This window comes from Camellia sinensis, chromosome 12 (genome assembly GCF_055761805.1).
Source record: "Camellia sinensis isolate YWXY chromosome 12, ASM5576180v1, whole genome shotgun sequence".
NCBI classification, from domain to species: Eukaryota; Viridiplantae; Streptophyta; class Magnoliopsida; order Ericales; family Theaceae; genus Camellia; species Camellia sinensis.
The window spans coordinates 63550672-63571082 of record NC_138972.1 but is presented as its reverse complement, the minus strand read 5'-3'; the positions used below and the strand labels follow the sequence as shown (position 1 = coordinate 63571082).

The 20411-nt window shown below is 37.0% G+C and overlaps 1 protein-coding gene across 4 annotated transcripts in view; it reads right to left on the bottom strand.

Moving 5' to 3' along the window:
* Positions 1-19925, bottom strand: part of LOC114322209 (aladin) — a 32136-nt gene extending 12211 nt beyond the window's left edge. For 3 of the 4 annotated variants that reach the window (XM_082898815.1, XM_028269476.2, XM_082898816.1), the window contains exons 1-9: positions 19757-19925; positions 19561-19616; positions 19293-19469; positions 15496-15610; positions 15247-15346; positions 14941-15114; positions 14384-14442; positions 5899-5986; positions 5730-5805 (exon numbers count right to left, since the gene is read on the bottom strand). In XM_082898815.1, the coding sequence (XP_082754941.1) occupies positions 5730-5805; positions 5899-5986; positions 14384-14442; positions 14941-15114; positions 15247-15346; positions 15496-15610; positions 19293-19469; positions 19561-19616; positions 19757-19814 (903 nt within the window). In that variant the 5' untranslated portion in view covers positions 19815-19925. The remainder of the gene's footprint in view (positions 1-5729; positions 5806-5898; positions 5987-14383; positions 14443-14940; positions 15115-15246; positions 15347-15495; positions 15611-19292; positions 19470-19560; positions 19617-19756) is intronic. The other variant, XM_028269477.2, reaches the window with a different exon arrangement.
* Between the last annotated feature and the right edge of the window lie 486 nt (positions 19926-20411).

Below are 20411 nucleotides of genomic sequence, written 5' to 3'. Positions count from 1 at the left end.
CCTCATTTTCCTCATTCGGACCAAGAGATTCATTAGAACTATCTAAAGATCCATATTCTTCCAATGCTTGAAGCACCCCTTGAGGATCACAGATGTCCCCTTCCACTTCGTGAACCATTCTGTCAACATCAGGTAAAAATTCGATCGCTACATCCTCATCTTCAACCAAATCATTAACATCAGTGTGTCGCTCAACCCGAAGAAACTGACCTGTGGAACGATCGACCACATCGGCCAAACCCAGTTGAATTTCGTTCGGGTTTAATCCAACCAGCTTAGTCGGAACCAGATCAGCCCCAATCTCCACATCCTCCTGTCGCCGACTGTCGTTGCCTTCATCCCTATCGTCCACCTGGGTCGTTGTCTGTATACAATCATTCACCCGATCGAAAATACCCATTGTCTCTTTTACCCGACAAAGCCCTAGATCCGAACCAGTAACAGAAATGCCCATTTGGACTGGATTCGACCCATCATGATTCAACATACAACTTGGTTGTTTTTTACCCAGTGGACTATCCTCCACAAGATCCCCTCCTTGGCCCAAATGACTAGAGCTCAAAAGGCCCAAATCAAAAATCTCCTCGTCACGGACCTGGTCTGCAATTGGTGTAAAAGAAAGACCCAAACCTGATCTGGGCCCAAGCACATCCAACAGCCCATCTTCACCTAAATTAGCCTCTCGAGCCCTGGAGCCCAAAACACGAGGCCCATGTTCATTACACTCATGCCCACCGCTTGACCTTCCCTCTTCGTTGACATTCTCACTGACGAATATCAGAGCCCCTTCGTTAACCCCAACTTCCTTAGGAACCAGACAGCCACGTGTCGCAGCTGTCCCCCCAGACTCTTTATCTCCTCCACCTCCGACGCCAATCTCCGATGGAAACTCTTGCCGAAAATCCCAGTGTCGATGACCCTCCTTTCGACTGAAAGACTTCGAAATCCCTTTTACTCGCACTGTGATGGCTCCATGATCCGTCGAGATCTCCATGGTTGAAGGTAGAAACCCAGAATCCGATCCTCTCACCTTCAACCTCACCTCAAACAGATTTTCAAAATTCTTTGTTCTGTTATCCACTTCTAGAAGCCCTCCACATTTCCTCCCAATTTGCTCAAAGATACTGATATTCCATAGATTAAATGGCAAGTCACAAATAGCAATCCAGCCACCGTACAAAGCAATCACATTCGATCTCCTATGCTTCTCTTCTGACCACCTTTCCAACAATACCGCAATACCCATTCCAAAAAACTGCCACCCCTTACCCCCATAGAAAGCAGCCATATCCTCGGTCTTGGTGAAGAACAGAGCTCGATTCAACTGAAATGGACGCAACTTAATAGATATCTTGTAAGACTTACATAATTCCTTCTCAATTTGCTCCCACCCAATAAAGAAATCTGCCCTCTCACACACCACCGCCTGATGAAGTACTAGCGAAGGACCATCTCTTAACAAACTCACTGATGGAAGCTTGAGAACCTCCGCATACGACCATCCTCTATTTGCCCCTGTTTTCACTTGCTGACTCTTTTCCTTTGTGTCATCCCTCTTGTTGGCCCTATTCAATTGAACATCATTGCAAGGATCCTTTGCTTTGGCCTCCTTTCTTATCTCATTGCCTACCTTCTTGCCATCTACATCTCTAGTGCAGTTGTTCTGCCTTGCTCCAAATAGGATTGTTTCCAGCAACGAAGCCACATCCTTCCACCCCTTTCGATTGACTCCTGTTGGGATGATAATATTTGATGTCCTAATCCCTGCAACCCACTTGGATAGCTCCACAAACTCACCTCTCCTATTTGAATAACACTGAAGACAGAACACAGCCGAACTATTCGTATACTTTCTGAAGAACTGCCTCATGGTACTCATGTTTCCAGCATCTTTGAGAACCTGTGATGCCCAAAAAACCCCTCCCAAATCAAGTTTCAATGTGAAACTGCGATGCCTATTGCTTTCTATGATTTCCACTACCTCTCCATGTGATCTCTCATCCACCTGAACAATAATAACCTTCTGCTCAATCTTCAGATCAAGCACACGATCACTATACCTTCTGACTCTCCCTTTTTCTGACTCTCGCTCTCTCATCATGTTAGGAATTACATTTAATTTATCTTCACATGACATAGTTGTAATCAGTGCTATATTAAACTGCATTAATAAAGCCCTAGATGTAATTTTTTTGAAAAAAGTCAACTAGTCAAGTGTAGTATAAAATAGTAGTGTATCATGTGCCAAATTTGGCATGGGAAATGACACTGCTATTTTAGCACAATATATACTACACTGTTGGAGTTGCTTGTTCGCTACAATGCTATTTTAGCATTGCTACACCTAATACTACACTACTGGAGATTCTCTTAGTGTCTTTACCTATGAACTACTCTTAAAGAGTTGTGTCTTTGATGTGAGAATAGAATTGAAATAGAATTGTTCACATGCTTCATTGAGACATTGTAATTATAGTGTTTAAATGACTTCATGATCTTCAATTTCTTAATCAAAATACTTAATTGACCTATATTAATGCTTGTTATGTCTTGAGCTTTGTATGAATAATGACCACGGTTAATAATTAATGTTATACGATTAATAAAGGCAACCTCGATTAAGAACAACATGATTAACAAAAGTGAGATTAATTAACTTAACCATGAGTAGTTAGTGGTTAATGGTGTTGATTAGTGAGTATATGGCCCATTTGGCAAAAAGAGGGGGGAAGAGACGCCTCATCCTCGCTTTCTCTACAATTTTGTGCATTGACATGTGCTCTATTTATACATACATGTCTATAGATCTATAATGGCTTATTAAAAACAAAGGAAGAGAGGAACTTGAAGTCCTTGTCCTGTAGATAGTGTGTGGAGAGAAAAAGATAAGAGAGTGAAGGAACATTCAAGAAAAGAAAGAGAAGGATCAAGAGAAACTTGCATGTGTTAGCCAATTGAAGTAAGAATTCTTATTTGCAACTTGTTTCTTTCTTTTTAATATGTCGATAGCTTGATTACCAAGTGCAATTTGGTAGAAAATCGGCTTAAACTCCATGACTGAGCTTGTTATGCTCATTCCGATTGAAGGAAAACCCTAATTTCAAGTAATTGAAGAAGAATCATGGAGTTCTCCCATTGAATTGAGAGTCTTGAAACACGCCGGTTTTACTTACGATGAGATGAGGAGACTTTCTCTACCACTTTATGTGGTTTGATTCACCACGTGGGGATTTTCATGTTTGCCCATTTTGTTATGAAGAGAAGATGAGCTGACTTATTTCAAATGAGATATACTATCTCTGATTATAAATTGAACATTGTATGCTTTTGATTACAATGTATCCATGATAATGTATGCTCAAGGATTCTTATTATTCATTTACTTCTTGTATTGGCCAAGAGATGTAATTACTTGCTGCATCAAGTCTTGCATATATTGATATGAAGAAATTAGCATAGGTAATTTTAAAAAAAAAATCTGGAAATTGCATTCCATGAGCATCACGAATGAATCTGTTTTCTAAACCGAAAGTAGTTGCTTCTGTTATAATTGGAAGGAATTAACACGGTACTAGTGAAAAGCAATTCAACCTTGAAACTCATTTGACAAGTTATTTACACTATTCAAAAGTTGAGTGAGTAAACCAGAAAATTTTGTTGAACGTCACTAGCATACAAACCATTATTTAAGAAATGGTGCCACCAAAATATTACACATGAAACTGTAACACCAAGTAGGCAATAAATGACATTTGAGACAACTTCATTAAAATAACTAGCAACCCATAGAGAATGTCATATCAAATTCTCATGATATATATCCATCTATTCTTATCAAAATAAATATATTTAACTTCAAAAGTATAGAAGCTCCATCAGATCTTTTTAGCTGGATAACAAAATGATTCTACCTTCTATCCTATAGCTAAATAAGATATTCAATGTTGACAAATAGAAATAAATATTGTTCAACTTCCCTGCATGGCTGCAGAAAGCATCAGAATTCAAAAGGCCTAAAAACCAACTATCAAATAATGTTTTCTTCTAGTTCTCTGTCTGGATTGTTTCGCCAATTAACAAACCAAATTTGAATCAGCCTTTGTTACTTCTAAAATTCTTGACCTATATCAAAACCAAAGGGCCAGAGATACCAAATCATACGTCAAAGTAACTTCAGAAGGCTGCAACACTCAACTTAAGTTTCAGTTTCCACAATATCAATTCCACTACATTCCTCCTAGAAATTCACAGAACTAACTTCTCCAAGAACTAGAAGACGACCCCTCAACTTCCCACAATGAATCATAAAACCTCACATATCGTCAATTCCAATAACTGTATTCGGCCAATAGAATACATAACACATTTTTAGATGTCTTAAAACTTCTCTAGAATTTATGCATCACCCAAACTCAATAACTCAAAAATCTTTAATCCCCACTACTTGGGGTAGATAATGTGCATTTTTTTTTTCATATACCACTTCTAGTCATGGTTATAAGAATCCGAATCCAGATCACAGGATTTTACGATTCTACCATCTCAATTTGGCCGAACAATCCTGATTGCACTAGGATCTAAAATCTTGTAGAATCTTAGAATAACTATGATCTTAATCACAAAATCATGTATAATCATAATATGATCCCGGTCCAGCTACGATTCTGATTCTTTCTACCAATTTTTTTCTTATTATTTATTTTTTCTATATATGTATGTGTGTGTAGATCAAATTTTGACAAAAAAATTCACCTTCAAGTGTCTTCTCTTATAACAAATTTCATTTTGGGAACTTGAAGAGAATGTGACAGCTTCTCTTTATTTATAGAAAAAGATTTCTTCAAAATTATTTGAATTAAAATATTTTGAGAGAAATTTAAAAAATTTGTTTCACCCTAAAATCAAAGTCAGTGAATTCAATTTTTTGTTTGAACAAAATGATTTGGAGGAAGAATTGAAAACTTGGTTTTCATCTAAATGGAATAATTGTGACCATTTTATCAATTATACATTATTAGTAAACACTAACAATTTATCTTAGCATAAATATGCATTATATCAAATTTATTATTTATTAAAATTATTTAAAACATATATTATTATTGATAATTTTACACTTTATTTTAACAACCTTGCTTGTAGTGCACTATCATTGGTTAGACACAAGGCAATGAAAATGAATGCACCTGCTAGAAAATATAACCAATCTTCAAGAGTTGTGGCTACAAGTTCTACATCTGTCATCTAAACTACAACAATCCTTTCTCCGAGCTTGAAACTGGTCAACTGCAACATAAAAGAAAAAGGGGGAAGGGAGGGGGCAAAACATACTTAGCATAACATGCGTAGCTAGTACATCTCAACCCTCACCCCCATAAAATATATATATATATACACACATGCACACACATAGTAGAAAAAGAGACTCTGAAAACTGCACAAAAAGAGACTGCTGATCTCTTGGAATACAACACACCATGTTGATCTACAAAAATTTCTCTCCACAGCGTATCTCTAAATCCATGCAGTCATAATAATAAATATATCACAAAGAAACATTAATCAATCTGTGAAAGCTACAAACACCTAAATTTGTCAATCTAAGTGAATAATATCACCAAGAAACTCAGATAAAGAAATATATGATTGCTAACTATAGATATCTCATATGATCTGATAATCACGTAAGTACAGGTCAATTGCACAAACAGAATTATCATTTTACTAACCGTGACAAAGCCACTGGTTGAGGACCAAGGTTCTGATGTCCATGTGTTTGTCTCCCAAAGATAAAATGTCCCATCACTGTAACAGAACAAGATCATCACCTCAGATTTAGATTGATTAAGATTAACAGCAAGCATACAAAATCTGAATCAGGCGAGTAAATGACAGTACAACTTCGCTGCGAAAAAATAATCTCCAGTGGGAGACCACTTTAGCATTGATATGCCTCCTAATCCCCGTCGAATGGGTGTGCCTCGACCTGTAATTATATGAATTCAGATATACCAATTAAAAAAAAGAACTGAGTATCTGCAAAAATGAAAATAGAATTATCATAATGCATGTAGTTCAAGAGTAACTTGATTCTTAAAGAGATAAAAACCAGATCAGCAAATATGAAAATATTCTCAGATTCAATTTAACCCATGCCCCAAAACAAAGCAACCCTAAAACAACTGGAGACTCTAACTGTGATAACCCAGATACTGCTTTGCACTCTATATTATGCTTGCATTGAGTGCACTTAAACAAGAAAGCCTTATTTCTTACTTGCTAAGGTGATATGATGCTATCTTGAAGTAATGAATTTTTTCGTATGAATATGTTTTACTTAAGTCTGATGTATTGATATTGTATGGAAATGCCTCATACAAATAGATGAAAATAACATGAAAATGTTTTGTAATTGTATAACTTGAGCTTCTGCACTATCCCTCATGTTGAGATAAGTCTCCTGTATGAAAATGTAAGAAGAGACCACACCACTTGTGTGCTTGTGTAGAGACATTTAGTTTTAGGGGCAGTTGAATAGAGTCTAGTTACTATGGCTTAATGATGTTTGAATGGCAAACCAAGGTGCTTAATCAATTTGGATTAATGACTATTGTGTTGTCAACTATGTGAAAAACCAATTGCGATTAATAAAAGAAACAATGATTAATTAAGCCTAATCAAGATTAGCTAGGTAACTGTGATTAATTAATCATAACATAGTTAATTAAGCTAATGACCTTGATTAATTAAAGAAGATGACTCGTGGTGTAGGAAAGGGAGGATGACACCTTGATACAGCACCAATAGGAGAAAGAAGGTGAAGAAGAAACGAGAAGACGAAAAAGAAAAGAAACAAATCTATAGACGAGAAAGAGGTATATTGAAATTCTCAAATTCAATAATATGCCAAATTGCCAATATCAAAAATGTAATAGTTCAATACACATCCACCTATATATATGGGCCTAAAAGCATTATCCAATAAGAAAATAAAGAAAAATTAAAGAAACATAAAAATGGAACTAAAATCCTAATGAAATGAAATCAAAAAACTCCTAAATAATTATAAAAACCTAAATAAACTAAAATTCTAATTCAATTGGCTTCATCCACAGCCTTGTCATTCCCTATCATTTCTCATCGGCGAAAAAACATATCCCTCAGGGAGTTGTAATAATAAAAGCACTCCAACAGATGAAGCTCACATTGGCGAAACATTTCCTCAACCATGATAGCATCTGAATGGTGAATACTTCCTGAACAAGACTATATTGAGAAGCCCAATGTAAGAAAATGATGTCTCGACTCTATAGCATCAATAATCAAATAAACACAAAATGACCAAGACAAAGCAGCTAGAACAGGTGTTGGTGGTGAAAATGTAGCAACTCCAGTAGAGAAACCATCAAAAAAAACAAGAGGCTTCAAAGTGCCTCAATTGAGTAACATATCCTGTACATGTAACATTGAACAAATATTTAAATTCAATGGTAAATTAGTAAAACATGCACTTGATCCATAATCCAGAATAGAACAAACTTGTCCATTAAATGTCAACGTGAAATACTTGGAGAACAACTATGGTGCAAAGGGGTACTAGCAAAGCCCTTATGCTTAAAATGATAATAAATATCCTCAAGGAAACTATTAAAATCAAGCAAAGAGACGAGATTAACAGACTTATGAGATGATTGATTAGAAATAATGTCAGAGTAACTCTCAACATCAAGCAAGGAGATAGGAGCAATAGACTCCAAAAAAGCAGAGGATATGACAATTTCATCAGGCTCGTAATGAGATGAAGATAGGACAGACTCTGGAATGGAGGATACAATAGACTCAATTGAATTCTCATCAGCAATAGAATCAATGACTAGATCAACATTTTACACGGTTACTGATTCAACAAGTTCTTCCTTACGTGCCACAACAAACGTTGATTCAACCTTAAGCTCTAAAGTCTTGGTCACTTTAGGACATGAAAAACGTGCACACACAACATGAATATCCTATTCACCCAAATATATATATATATATATATATCCTTCCAATCCAGTATGATCAGGCTAAGCATATTGATATTAATAAGAACTTTATCGATGAGAAGTTAAATTATGCAATATGCTTTGAATTTACCACCTCACCTCGGGGGGCTGTTAATGTAAATTGTGTAAATGTAAATTACCACTACCACTCACTCCACCTACCACCTCCACTACCACCCACTCCACCTACCACCTCCACTACCACCTACACCTACTCCTCACCTACTCCCAAATCCTCTCCTATATAATAGGAATCCTTGTAATATACATAATACACAAAAATCAATCAATAATACACAAATCAATCAATAATATACATCAATTTATTTTACATGGTATCAGAGCAAGGTTAACAACCTAGTCATTCTGCTTCACCGGCGGGCGGCAGTCTCGCCTTGGCCGCCCGCCGGACCTCTACACATACCTTCACTCCGCTGCCACAAATTTCACATCTACTCTCCCCTTCACCAAATCGCAGGGCCAAATCACACAGAGCTTGCGTAGTAGACTCAACAGTCATGGGTTCACCATACGAGAACCTATGATTTTGAGTTTCAACCCGTGCATGTTCAACAAGAGTACGAGCATCAGCAGTTAACCCACTCATTGCGCATCCAATATGCTCATCGATTTCCACAATTTTCTCCACACTGCTGGGCTACAGGAGCGGTGAAGTGATACGCTTCTCAACAGCAAGCACAACTCCTTCCTTAGTCTTCAACCCAATTGCTGTCGAACCCAGCTTAATGGCCTCGATGGCATATTCAACCTAAAACAATCGACCTTCGGGAGAGAAGGTATTGACACCTCTATCGTACTCAGCTCCTCCGGCAACGAACTCCTCAGCTCCTCCGACAACACCACCATCCACAGCCTCGTACCTGCCATGCGCCGTCCCTGCCTTCTCTCCTCTCTGCCTCCAACGTTCCCTCATCTCCACCACCGCTGTCACTGTCGTCCCTCCGTTCTCTACGGCAACTCACCGACGGTCCCTCAATCATTTTGTCTCTCTCTCTCTCCCCACCACTTCTCCAGAGCCACAAAATGATCTCAAACTCTCTGTTCATGGACCCAAATCATCATGTACCCCACACACTCTCTCTCTAGCTTGGAACAAAGTCCCTCTTCTCACTGTTTCTTCATGACTTTGATTTGGGTTTTGATCCAAAATTTGTTTTTTTTTTCTTTTTTGGGTTGCCGTCACCATCACGTGCCCATTACAAAAAAAAAAATAAATAAATAAAATAAAAACAAAACGAAAAAAATAAAAAAAAATAAAATAAAATAACATCACAGGGGCTCTTTATCTCTCCCTCTCGGCAGACCTATGCACATGGGCACACACTCAACACACAACCCAGATACCCACTTATCTCTGCTGATCCCACTTTTCACAATTTTATTTCTTTTCTTTTATCTTCCTTTTTCCTTTTCTTTTATAACAACAACAAACATCATCATATCTTCCACCAACTCCAGTCCCACTCAACTTTCTTTTCTTTTAATATATATATGTTTATTATCATATCTTGCCTCCAACTCCCCACGTTGCTACACTTTCTTTCTTTTATTTTATTTTATTTATTTATTTATTTTCTTTATTTATTTTTTTTCATTCAAAAAAAAAAAAAAAAAAAAACAACACAAAGAGACAAAACTGCACACCAAACTCATTTTATTCATGTCGGGGCTCACCCCGATCACCATTTTACACCACAAAAAAAAAAAAAAAAAACAAACAAACAAACAAACAACCAACACCACAACGGCTTTGTTTTCTTTTCTGCAGACGGCCACACCCCGACATCCCTTCTCTACTCTGCCGCCGGTCTCTTCTTCTTGCCTCCGTCCTGGGCGGCCCTTGCCGGTGTTGCCTCCGTGTCACCCACTCCACTGGGCATGATCACTACTCCCTGCTCCTCCACTGCAGCATATGGCGGCCCTCCAAATCGGAACATCACGGTGGCCTTCCGCTTCAGCTCCTTGTTTTCCGCCTTTAGCACACTTATCTCTGCTCGCGCATCCTTATACATGCGTTGGAGCAGAGCCAGTTGGGCGTTTAACTGCTGCACCTCATTTGTCCTACTCTGCAGCCGGTTCGACAAATTTGTAACCGCAGTCATAGTTTCCACACATGACTTCAAAGTATACTGATTGGCTTCCACATCCGACTGCACTGCCATTCTTTACTCCACAGACCGCATCGGAAAGTTCAACGGAGCAAAACCCGAGGTGTTTGGTTGAGGTTCACTGGCCACCGCACCAGTTATCTCTCTTGTTGACTCGTTGAGGTCGGGAAAGAGAGTGAGCAGACCACGGGAAGACGAAGCCATTTTCTGGGCAACAGAGTGTTACAGCGTATTACAGAGTTTCTCTCTCAGCAAAGGAAGAATTTTTCAGAGGTTTCTCTCAGTTTTTCTGTCTCAGCTTCTGCCTCAGCCTCAGCCTCCGTCTTGGTTAAATAGTCGAGGCAGCCACGCGTATCGCGCGCCACTTGACGCCAGACGACAAACGGGCGCGCCAGCCAAGGCACTCACGTGCCTCGCCATCATGTCCGGCACACTTTTTATGGAATGGGCACGCCTTTTGATGGCACGCCTTTTGAAAGATTGGGCACACCTTTTGAGGACGCGACTTTTGAGGGCTCGATATATATATCCATGTATATCTTTTGGGCAGCCTATATACACACTCATCCAGTGTCTTCTACAACGGTCAGCTTTATCAATCCCTTTGTTTCAACCTCAAATAGGTTTCTATCTTCACACCTATTTGAGTTTGAGGGGGGGTTATACACAGTATCATGTATAAGTCGCCCATGGCGAACTCCCTAAGTTGCCCCCTTGGTGCACCACCACAACCTGCTACAACGGTCCGACATGACCCCGTAAACTGTCTTCTCAACCGGTCCGGCATGACCTCATAAACTGTCTTCTACAACGGTCTGACACGACCACACAGTGTCTGCTACAACGGTCCGACATGACCCCGTAAACTGTTTGCTACACCGGTCCTACATGACCTCGTAAACTGTCCTGCTACAACGGTCCGACATGACCCCGTAAACTGTCTTCTACACCGGTCCAACATGACCCCATAAACTGTCTGCTACAACGGTCCGACATGACCCCGTAAACTGTCTTCTACATCGGTCCGACATGACCCCATAAACTGTCTTCTACATCGGTCTGACACGACCACACAGTGTCTGCTACAACGGTCCGACACGACCCCGTAAACGGTCTGCTACAACGGTCTGACACGACCTCATAAAGTGTCTCCTACAACGGTCTGACACGACCATACCGTGTCTCCTATCCTGTTTTATTTTATTTATCAGTTTACTTTTCTGTTTTGTGACTCTCTCCAAACTCAAGTTGGCTAGTGCCTATCCTCCTTGAGTTTGAGGGGGGCTGTTAATGTAAATTGTGTAAATGTAAATTACCACTACCACTCACTCCACCTACCACCTCCACTACCACCCACTCCACCTACCACCTCCACTACCACCTACACCTACTCCTCACCTACTCCCAAATCCTCTCCTATATAATAGGAATCCTTGTAATATACATAATACACAAAAATCAATCAATAATACACAAATCAATCAATAATATACATCAATTTATTTTACAATTTGACTAAGTGATTTGCATTTAAAAATTGGAATGCTAATGTGCATAATAGATGATGCACCTCACCATGTTCATACCCTAGGGGCTTTAATTGATATGGACCATAACAAGATCAAGAAAAAGCAAAATTAAAGATGCAGCAAATTTTGGAAATGTGTTGGCTTCAAGCAGAATTTGCTTGGGACCAATTGGAATTATGTGTAATCAAATTCTGCTTTATTGAAGACTTATTTTATAGGTTAGGTATTAAATTAGAATATAAATGTGTTGGTTGTGGATTATTTGAGCTTATATAGGTCTAAAATGGTTTGAGACAGCCTATTTTTAGCATACCTCTTCAAGATTGGGAAGCAGAAGGCGTGGAGGAGTTTCTTGGCTTACTTAATGGCATGACTATCACTCCAGCCAGACAGGACAGTTAGAAGTGGAAGAATAGATATGAGTTCTTCTCTGTAATACCTTACTTCTCATTGATTTCTGGAGGATCTAGAGAACATTTGCCATCAATTTGGAAGACAGGAGCTCCTTCAAAGGTGGCTTTTAGCAGCCTTGAATTATATCTCAACGGTGGACAATCTGATAAAGCGGGGATATAAAATGACCAATAGGTGCTGCTGTTGCTGAATGTACTGTATAGCGGAAGAGATAGGGGATTATCTTCTCATACACTGTCTGTGGCAAATGAGCTTCGGGATTCACCTTTTCCACCTTTAGGGTGCCAAGCTCGATCAAGGAGGTGATGGAATGTTGGGGTAGTGGATGCAGTTGGGAGTCCAAAAAGAAAACTTGGATGGTGGCCCCGCTCTGTATAATGTGAAGCTTGGAGAGAGGGAAATAGATGCATTTTTTAGGAGACAATTCTTGGGATCTAGAAGCTCAAGATGGGTCCTTTACATACATACATTTTATTTTTGGAATCAAGGATTATTCTGTGAATCCTCTCTCCTTTAGATTTCATTTTTGCACTCAATTTTTTTGTTGAGCATTGGTTTGGGATGTTCTAAATAAGTACACTTTTTGACTTTTTATAATAAAAAAAAATGTGTAGAAAAGTAGAGAAAGTAGGTAAAAAAGTAAAGAGGAGATGTTGATTGATGTGACTCAAATAAGTGTATGTATGCAAAACAAGTGCACTTTTTTAGTGCATGCCAAACACCTACTTGGTGCACCCTTGGGTGTTTTTTATTGGGACAATTGCAAAAAAAATGGTATTTTGTATTGATACCATTTTTCTGTAATTGTCCCTTTTTATTCAAGTAATACAATTTTGTCTTTATTTTTATTTTAAATCTATTAATTAGTGGTTTTTTTTATATGCATTACAGTATTTTATAGGTGTGGGGTATTTTGGTGATTTGTAGAATTTCTGGAATGGGTTGTACAAGGTCACCCATGGGTCATCATGTGGGTCAAGTTATGTAATTGAGTTTTTATTCACGGGTCGTACATAGTTTTAGATAGATTTCCAAGTCAAAAGTTTTAGTTTCCAAAATAGGAAGTCCAAGTTCTTTTAGAATCAGGAGTTCTAGTCTATATAAATTCATCCAACTTATTGATAGAGAATATGTTTTAGAGATTTTCCAAAACTTTTGACGCCTTTTTGGGATTGTATGATGCAATTCTAACTCTAGGTGTGCTGCTTAAACTGTCTCCTTCCTTCTTAATTTTCTATGTATTTTTTGGCCAGTAAAAATTCTAGAACTAGATCTGTTTCAAGCCTTTCCCAATCCTAGAAATCCTATTTCATAACCCCAATAACTTAACATCCACAACTACTCAACCCTAGTACCTTAAAGAACACAACATCCCAAGTTTCAGAGGTTCACAGTGCCCACAAAATTCCTGAATAATACCCAAGACCTCATCTTTTCATGCTCAAACCCATACCCTTTCATTATCCATCAAACCATAAGAGCCTATACATATTTACCACCTTTTTAGCCACGTCAACTAGCAATTTCAGCCCTCCACTGCTGCATCATATTTTATTTTTGAGCTCATCGTTCACTGCTTAGTAGGAGAGTATCTCCACACTTTTTCTACATCATTAATGTATTATCTAACAGGGAGAAACAGAAACACACTTTTTCCTTTTATTCTATTTTGTTTTTTGGTTGGTTTTTGCAAAACAAATAGTTTATGAATATATATACTTGAAACTTGTGTCCTATATCACTGAATGATTTTAAAATTGAATCACTCCGATGTGTCTCATAGTTATATGAAGGATAAGTTACAGAAATAGATCTTCTATGGAGTTGTAGTATGCAGGCATGCTAATCATTGAAGGACAAATACAAACTCATGTTACAGATGACTCAGGTTCAGGGTGGGCAACATTATCCAATGCCCAATCAAAAGAAAAATCAGTCAAATAATGTAAACCAAATCCAAAGAGAGTGGTTAATGGGCATCATCTCAAGATGTTCCATCTGATACACATAGTAAACAACACAATTTTTATCAAAGAATTTATAAAAAGTTAAAAAAAAAAAAAAAACAAATAACAAAGAGAAAGTTTTCTACCCAAAAGTGAAAAGGGAAAAAAAAAAAGTAATATAATGAAGAAATCAACTATTTCTGATGCTTCTAAAATCACCCAGCATGCTACTCAGCATAATCTGTGAGCTTCTGTAAGACCAAAGCAAACACTGATTCTGATGCTAAAAAAATTGAAGTGGGAAATGATTTTATATATACCTTGAGCAACATCCCAGATCGTGAATGACGAGCTCTCATACGAGCCAGATGCCAAATATGTAAAAAGAGGTCAAGAAAATCACAGATTCAACCATTAATAGAATACAGAAAATGAAAGCATAGAAAAATATGGTTCATTTAGAAGTGAGAATAAATCCTCATTGTTGTATATTGTCAATTATAAAGTATATCTATGTATTTTCTTTTGCTAAAAATAAAAATAAATAAAGAAAATAAAAATAAAAATAAAAACTATCCAAATGTCAATCAACAGGGAAGGAAATTACATGATGTATCTTTCAGCACCCTACACACAGAGGAACAACCACAAAGGCCCAGTGCATGGCAAAGACAACAAAAACATCAAGGGAATCCAAAGTTTCATTACAGGACTAATGAAACTTAATCGATGAAAAAGGACTAATGGCATGCAAAAGCTGTGAGGAAAGTGATAATTATATCTCAAATTTAGTAAGTCATGTTCCTAGTACTAGATAATATGATAAAGCATAGTAAAGTTATAGAAATGAATGCCAAATGGAAACTAGTTAGGATATCTTCCATCTGGACTCCAAGAAAGTGCACTAATTTGTTCATCATCGTGACTTCGAAGAAAATCCACTAGAGTCCATCGAGTTCCAGCACCCCTAGCAATAGTGCCAGAGGTAACTCCAGATCTCACAGATGCCGCATTGCCAGGATAAGAAGCAGTCCATATACAAATTCTACCCCTGCTCAATTCAGTTATTGAAAAGATACCCAATAAGAAATAACATAGTTGTTGGTAAATCTTCTTAAAATCATAATACACAAAACATTGAGCTAATTGTACAATAAGAATGCAGAAATGTTGTGATACTTGCTTGCATGCTACAGAAAGTGTCCTCCCACCATTTGGCCTCCACTCAAGAAGCTTAACATCTCTTTGGGATTCATGGGTCAAAATGCATGGTTCCTTCCGTTCTGTTAAAAATATAAAGGTTCAATTCACTAGAATCAAAAATTATATTGAACAGACATCTAAAGGATGATGAATGAAATGCTCTTTGACAATGCAAATGGCGAAGAAAGAAGCAAGTATACCCTCATATCAGTGAAAGAAAATTACTGACCTGAATCCTCATAATCACGAATTGTAACATGATTTGGCCCAGAAATGAATGCTAAAATATGCTTATGTCGATGCCAACTCACTGCATGAAGATCAACCTCTGGCAACAATTTTACCTACAAAATTTATAACCCAAGAAAAAGAAAAAGAAAAAGAAAAGGGTAAGGCCTCGGACCACTTTTTTTTTTTTCTTTTTCCTGTTTTCCTTGTCAGGCAAGTAACCACGTCCTCTAGACTTGCTCTTATTCAAATGATCCAACCATCTATTTTTTTTCCTATATTTATGCAACTCCTGTTCTTAAAACTTATACATTTCAGGAACATTATCAAGACAGTTCATGATGAGCGTTGTAGTCATGTCTAAGTTACAAGCTTGCTTACACATTGTAAAGCAGTCCACAAGAAGAGCAAATAACACCAAAATTAAGGAAGCACTAGAATTCATTATTTTCAAGCCAAACTCATTGGAAACATGCACAATAAACCTTTTAGGGTTAATAGAATAATATGATCATTTATGGTAGGTGATCTAAGCCGAAATGTTACACTTCGAGTCTCCCTAGCTTATGTTTTTAGTCTTTTAGCTTATGATATTTGATACAATAAAATATTTTTCTTCCTCTTCAAGTTAATATCACTCCGGAAAAGAAAAGATCGCAAAAGGAGGCAAAAGGAGAGAATTCATTATTTTCAAGCCAAACTCATTGGAAACATGCACAATAAACCTTTTAGGGTTAATAGAATAATATTATCATTTATGGTAGGTGATCTAAGCCGAAATGTTACACTTCGAGGCTCCCTAGCTTATGTTTTTAGTCTTTTAGCTTATGATATTTGATACAATAAAGTGTTTTTCTTCCTCTTCAAGTTATATCACTCCGGAAAAGAGAAGATCGCAAAAGGAGGCAAAAGGAGTGAAAATCCGTGACTGAGTGAATCCACTCGAGCGAAATTCACAATCCACACGAGCGGATTTTCCATAATCAAGTTGGGCCTTTGAGTTGATCCGCATGAGATTTGTCACGTTTTTGCGTGCACACGTTTTAGACTCAGAATTGACTAGAGGTGATAAAAAGAGGTTTTGGGCACTTGTTTTGGCATCTGAAACCCTAGAGAATACGGCTAGAAGCTAGAGAAGAAGAAAAATCATCAATCCATGGCGTTCTCTTCAACTTTCGAAGTGTTCAACCTCTCCATGAGTGGCTAAGCTTCCTTCTCAAGATTGAGATGAAACTCTAATCAAGTATCCCGTAATTTTGTATTTTGATTATAGTTTTTTTTTTTTTTGAAATTAGATAATCATTGTATGATCATATTTAGATATTTTATTCAAATAATCTTTTCATTCGATTTATGTATTCAATTTCTGTGATTGAGAATGCATGATCATACAACTGTTTTACTTTCTTGTATATACAAACCCTGAGACGAGTTATGTTTAGGGGAGACGAGTCGTGCCACAATCCTAGTTTGGTGTGGACGATTCGTGCCTATGTTTTGGATATGCTCATCCTATTGGCAATGTTATCAAAGCTTGTAGCCACCATACATCATTATTATCCGGACCATTGATTTACTAGAATTGGATATTTTAATTACATGATATGAGATTAGTAGTGGATTTGGAATCCTAAGTCTCTCTCCATATTCGGATAACTCTCTTTATTTGCGCAATTAGTTTGGTTTAATCTAAATTCTCATCGGTAAAAATCAATCATCCTCTCTTCTTCAAATTAAATTAGAAATTACCAATTAAATTGATACAACTCAACCCAAGGTCCTCGTGGTACGATACCTGAACAATATATTGTTCTACTGAATTACTGTTTTGTTCAATTGTTTATTTTTTATTGAAAAAAGACTGCTCAATAGGTACTAATCTAGTTAATTTCTATATGATTTATTAAGTTTTATATACCAAGGGGACTTGGTAATTTGTATAATTTTGTGAAAGGGATCGAGGGGTCACCCATGGGTCGTCATATGAGTCATGTAATTGGGTTTTATTTATAGATCTTAATTGGTCTTGAAAATATTTTTTTTTGAAGACAAAAGTCTAGGGTGTATTTGGTTTATGTTTTGAGATAAATTTCCAAAAAAAAATTTGGATAGAGAGTTTAGAAAAATTTTTGGTTTGTTTGATTGTATATTTTGAAAATAGTTTTGGTGTTTGGGAGTTTGGAATGATTTGATATTTTGTTTTAGTTGAATAAATGTGTGTGAGAGAAAAAGTGATTGAGAAAGAGAGATGAGAGATAAAAAGTGACTGATTGATTGATGTGTAGGAAAGAAAAAGTGATTTTGGAATTTTTTTTTTCAAAGAATTTGAACCAAACAAAATTTTTAAAATTTTTCTCAAAAATTATATCTTGAGATACAAACCAAACAAGCCCCTAGTTTCCTTTTTCAGAGTCCTAGTACTAATTGGTGAAGGAAGCCTTTATAGTGCAATATAATGCGGTTAATTCAATGGAGAACATGGTGTGGAGACTTTTGTGAAGTTTTTAAAGCTCCTCTATGAATTATGTGATGCAATTCTAACCCCAAGTGTGATACTTGAGGGATTTGGGTGTGATGCCTAGACCTTGTCTTCTTCTTTCTTCTTCTTATTTTAATTTTTCTAAACTTCAAGCCTCTAAACTACAAACCCAGATATGTATTAACTCCCATTCAACCCCCATACATCATAGTTTCTTAACCCTAGCACCTCAGCTTACAAAAGAATATATAACAACCCAAGTTATGCACTGTTCACAGCACCCATAACAGCCCTTGAACAGCGCCAAAAATTCCATCTTTTCATGCTTACATTCTTACCCCTTTATTACTCATACAAATACCAACTTTTTAGTCATAAAAATCAATTAACATCAGCAGCTTTTCTGTTCTCATATATTAATTTTGGTTCACTACTAGTAGGAGAGTAAGCCCCGACTCGTCCTTCGTCAGTTTGGTAATTGAAGAGAGAGTATAGGTTTGATCCCCATACCCAAACTACGTGTACCATCTAAATGTGATTCTTAATCGATGAGAATATTTGAAAATTTTCAATGCTTTCCTGTAAACCTTTACTAGAAACTACACAAGGATAAATAATCTGCAAGCTTTTCAACTAGTTTAGATCATCAATAATCAGGGTTACTTAAGCTGTTCAATAGCCAATGCAGGACATAAAAGTGCACATTTTAAGTGCAATTCACGCTTAAGTTAAGCTTGTCTATGATTAATGCAAGAGACACAGTCAATCAACCAATTCTGAAGTGTATGTTGTTAAAACACATTAACTATCTGCATTGAGTCACCATTAATATCTAAGTAAACATAGATAAACAATAAAAAAAACCACGCATTTCAGAATCTTATGATCATTTGAATGCTTCCACGCCTTCTTATAGTCTATTAGGCCTAAATCTTGTACTGCCAACGTAACGACACTGCAATGTCTCTCCCTCATTTCAATAAATGCTAAGGGCATCTCCACTCCAACCTAAATCAAACTTAATTTTGGGTAAAAGTCATTAAAAACAACCTCCAATCCTTTATCCAAATTTGTACCAAATTGAGTTTTACACAGATTTTTACCCAAATCAACGGAGACTAAAATGTTTCCTAAAAAATTTCAAGTCTATTTAGTGGCTCTCAAATTTACCACTTTGCTATTAATTAAGCTTTTGCTCAAATTTATGGTTAAATCTGAATATGTCCATTGGAGTAGTCCATTACTCAAATATGAGTAAAATTTTGAGTAACAACCCAAACAATAGCAAAAGCAATTAAACAGAAAAAACAAAAAATTACATCATTCGGATGAAAAAGGAGTTTGAGGGAATTGATAAAAATCCCCTGTAGTGCTGCTGACCAGCTGTTCCTCTGAACACTCTCATCAATTCTTCCTAGTTGTTCCGAACCCTGTTCCGGATTCGGTGATGGTAATAGATGATCGGTCCGAAAAGAAACCGCACTGAATACAATTCCCTACAATTATCCACCACATTCAATTATATATATGACCAATACAAATTATAGACACACAGACACAGAAATGCATGTGATTGAGGAGACTTACGAGAACTTTGGCGTAAGTTTCCTTAGCTCGATCGTCTGAGAGGTTCTCGGCCGTAACTGCATTTTATATACATTTGTCATACATGATACATCTAGTTTAAACACTTTTTCACAAAAATTTGAGCGCTGTGTGTGTGTGTGTGTCTATATAAGAGAGAGAGAGAGAGAGAGAGAGAGAGAGAGAGAGGGTTTCATACTGAAGTCTCTGTTGATTTCACAGATGGTGACTGAACCAGGTTGAGGAAACGAATACATTTTCTCAGAGAGGGAGAGAGAGAAGGGTTTCTTTCTGTTCAAATTGCTAATTAGGAAGTGGGGAAAATAATTTCTGAAGGGGAAGCTTTTGAAATTTCATATATTGGGTTTAGGGTTTAGGAGAAAATAATAACAAAATTACACAAAAAAAAAATTAAGAGGTGATTTGAGATGTTGTAGATAAGTATAATTTTTTACTTTTTAGTAAAAAAGTAGAGAAAAAATGTGGGTTATGAAAAAAATTTTAACTTTTTACGAAAAAATGTGTAATCAAATAGAGTGATTTTATTTTCACCGCTACTTTACCTCTTTACACCTTCTATATGAGATTTTTTGGACAATTCTACTTACACCATTACTTTATCTCTTTACACCCTCTATATGAGTTTTTTTTTTAGAAGGCTCTATTTACACACCACTTTCTCTCTCAAGGCAAACCACTTCTAAAGACACGCCAAAAATAAATTGCAAAAATAAATATTTTTCTCATCACACACCACAAATTTTTATGTATACCCTCACTCACACACCCACCTACCCACAACAATATACACACAAAGTTCCATCTTTGCCTCCACACAGCCACACACCCCACAC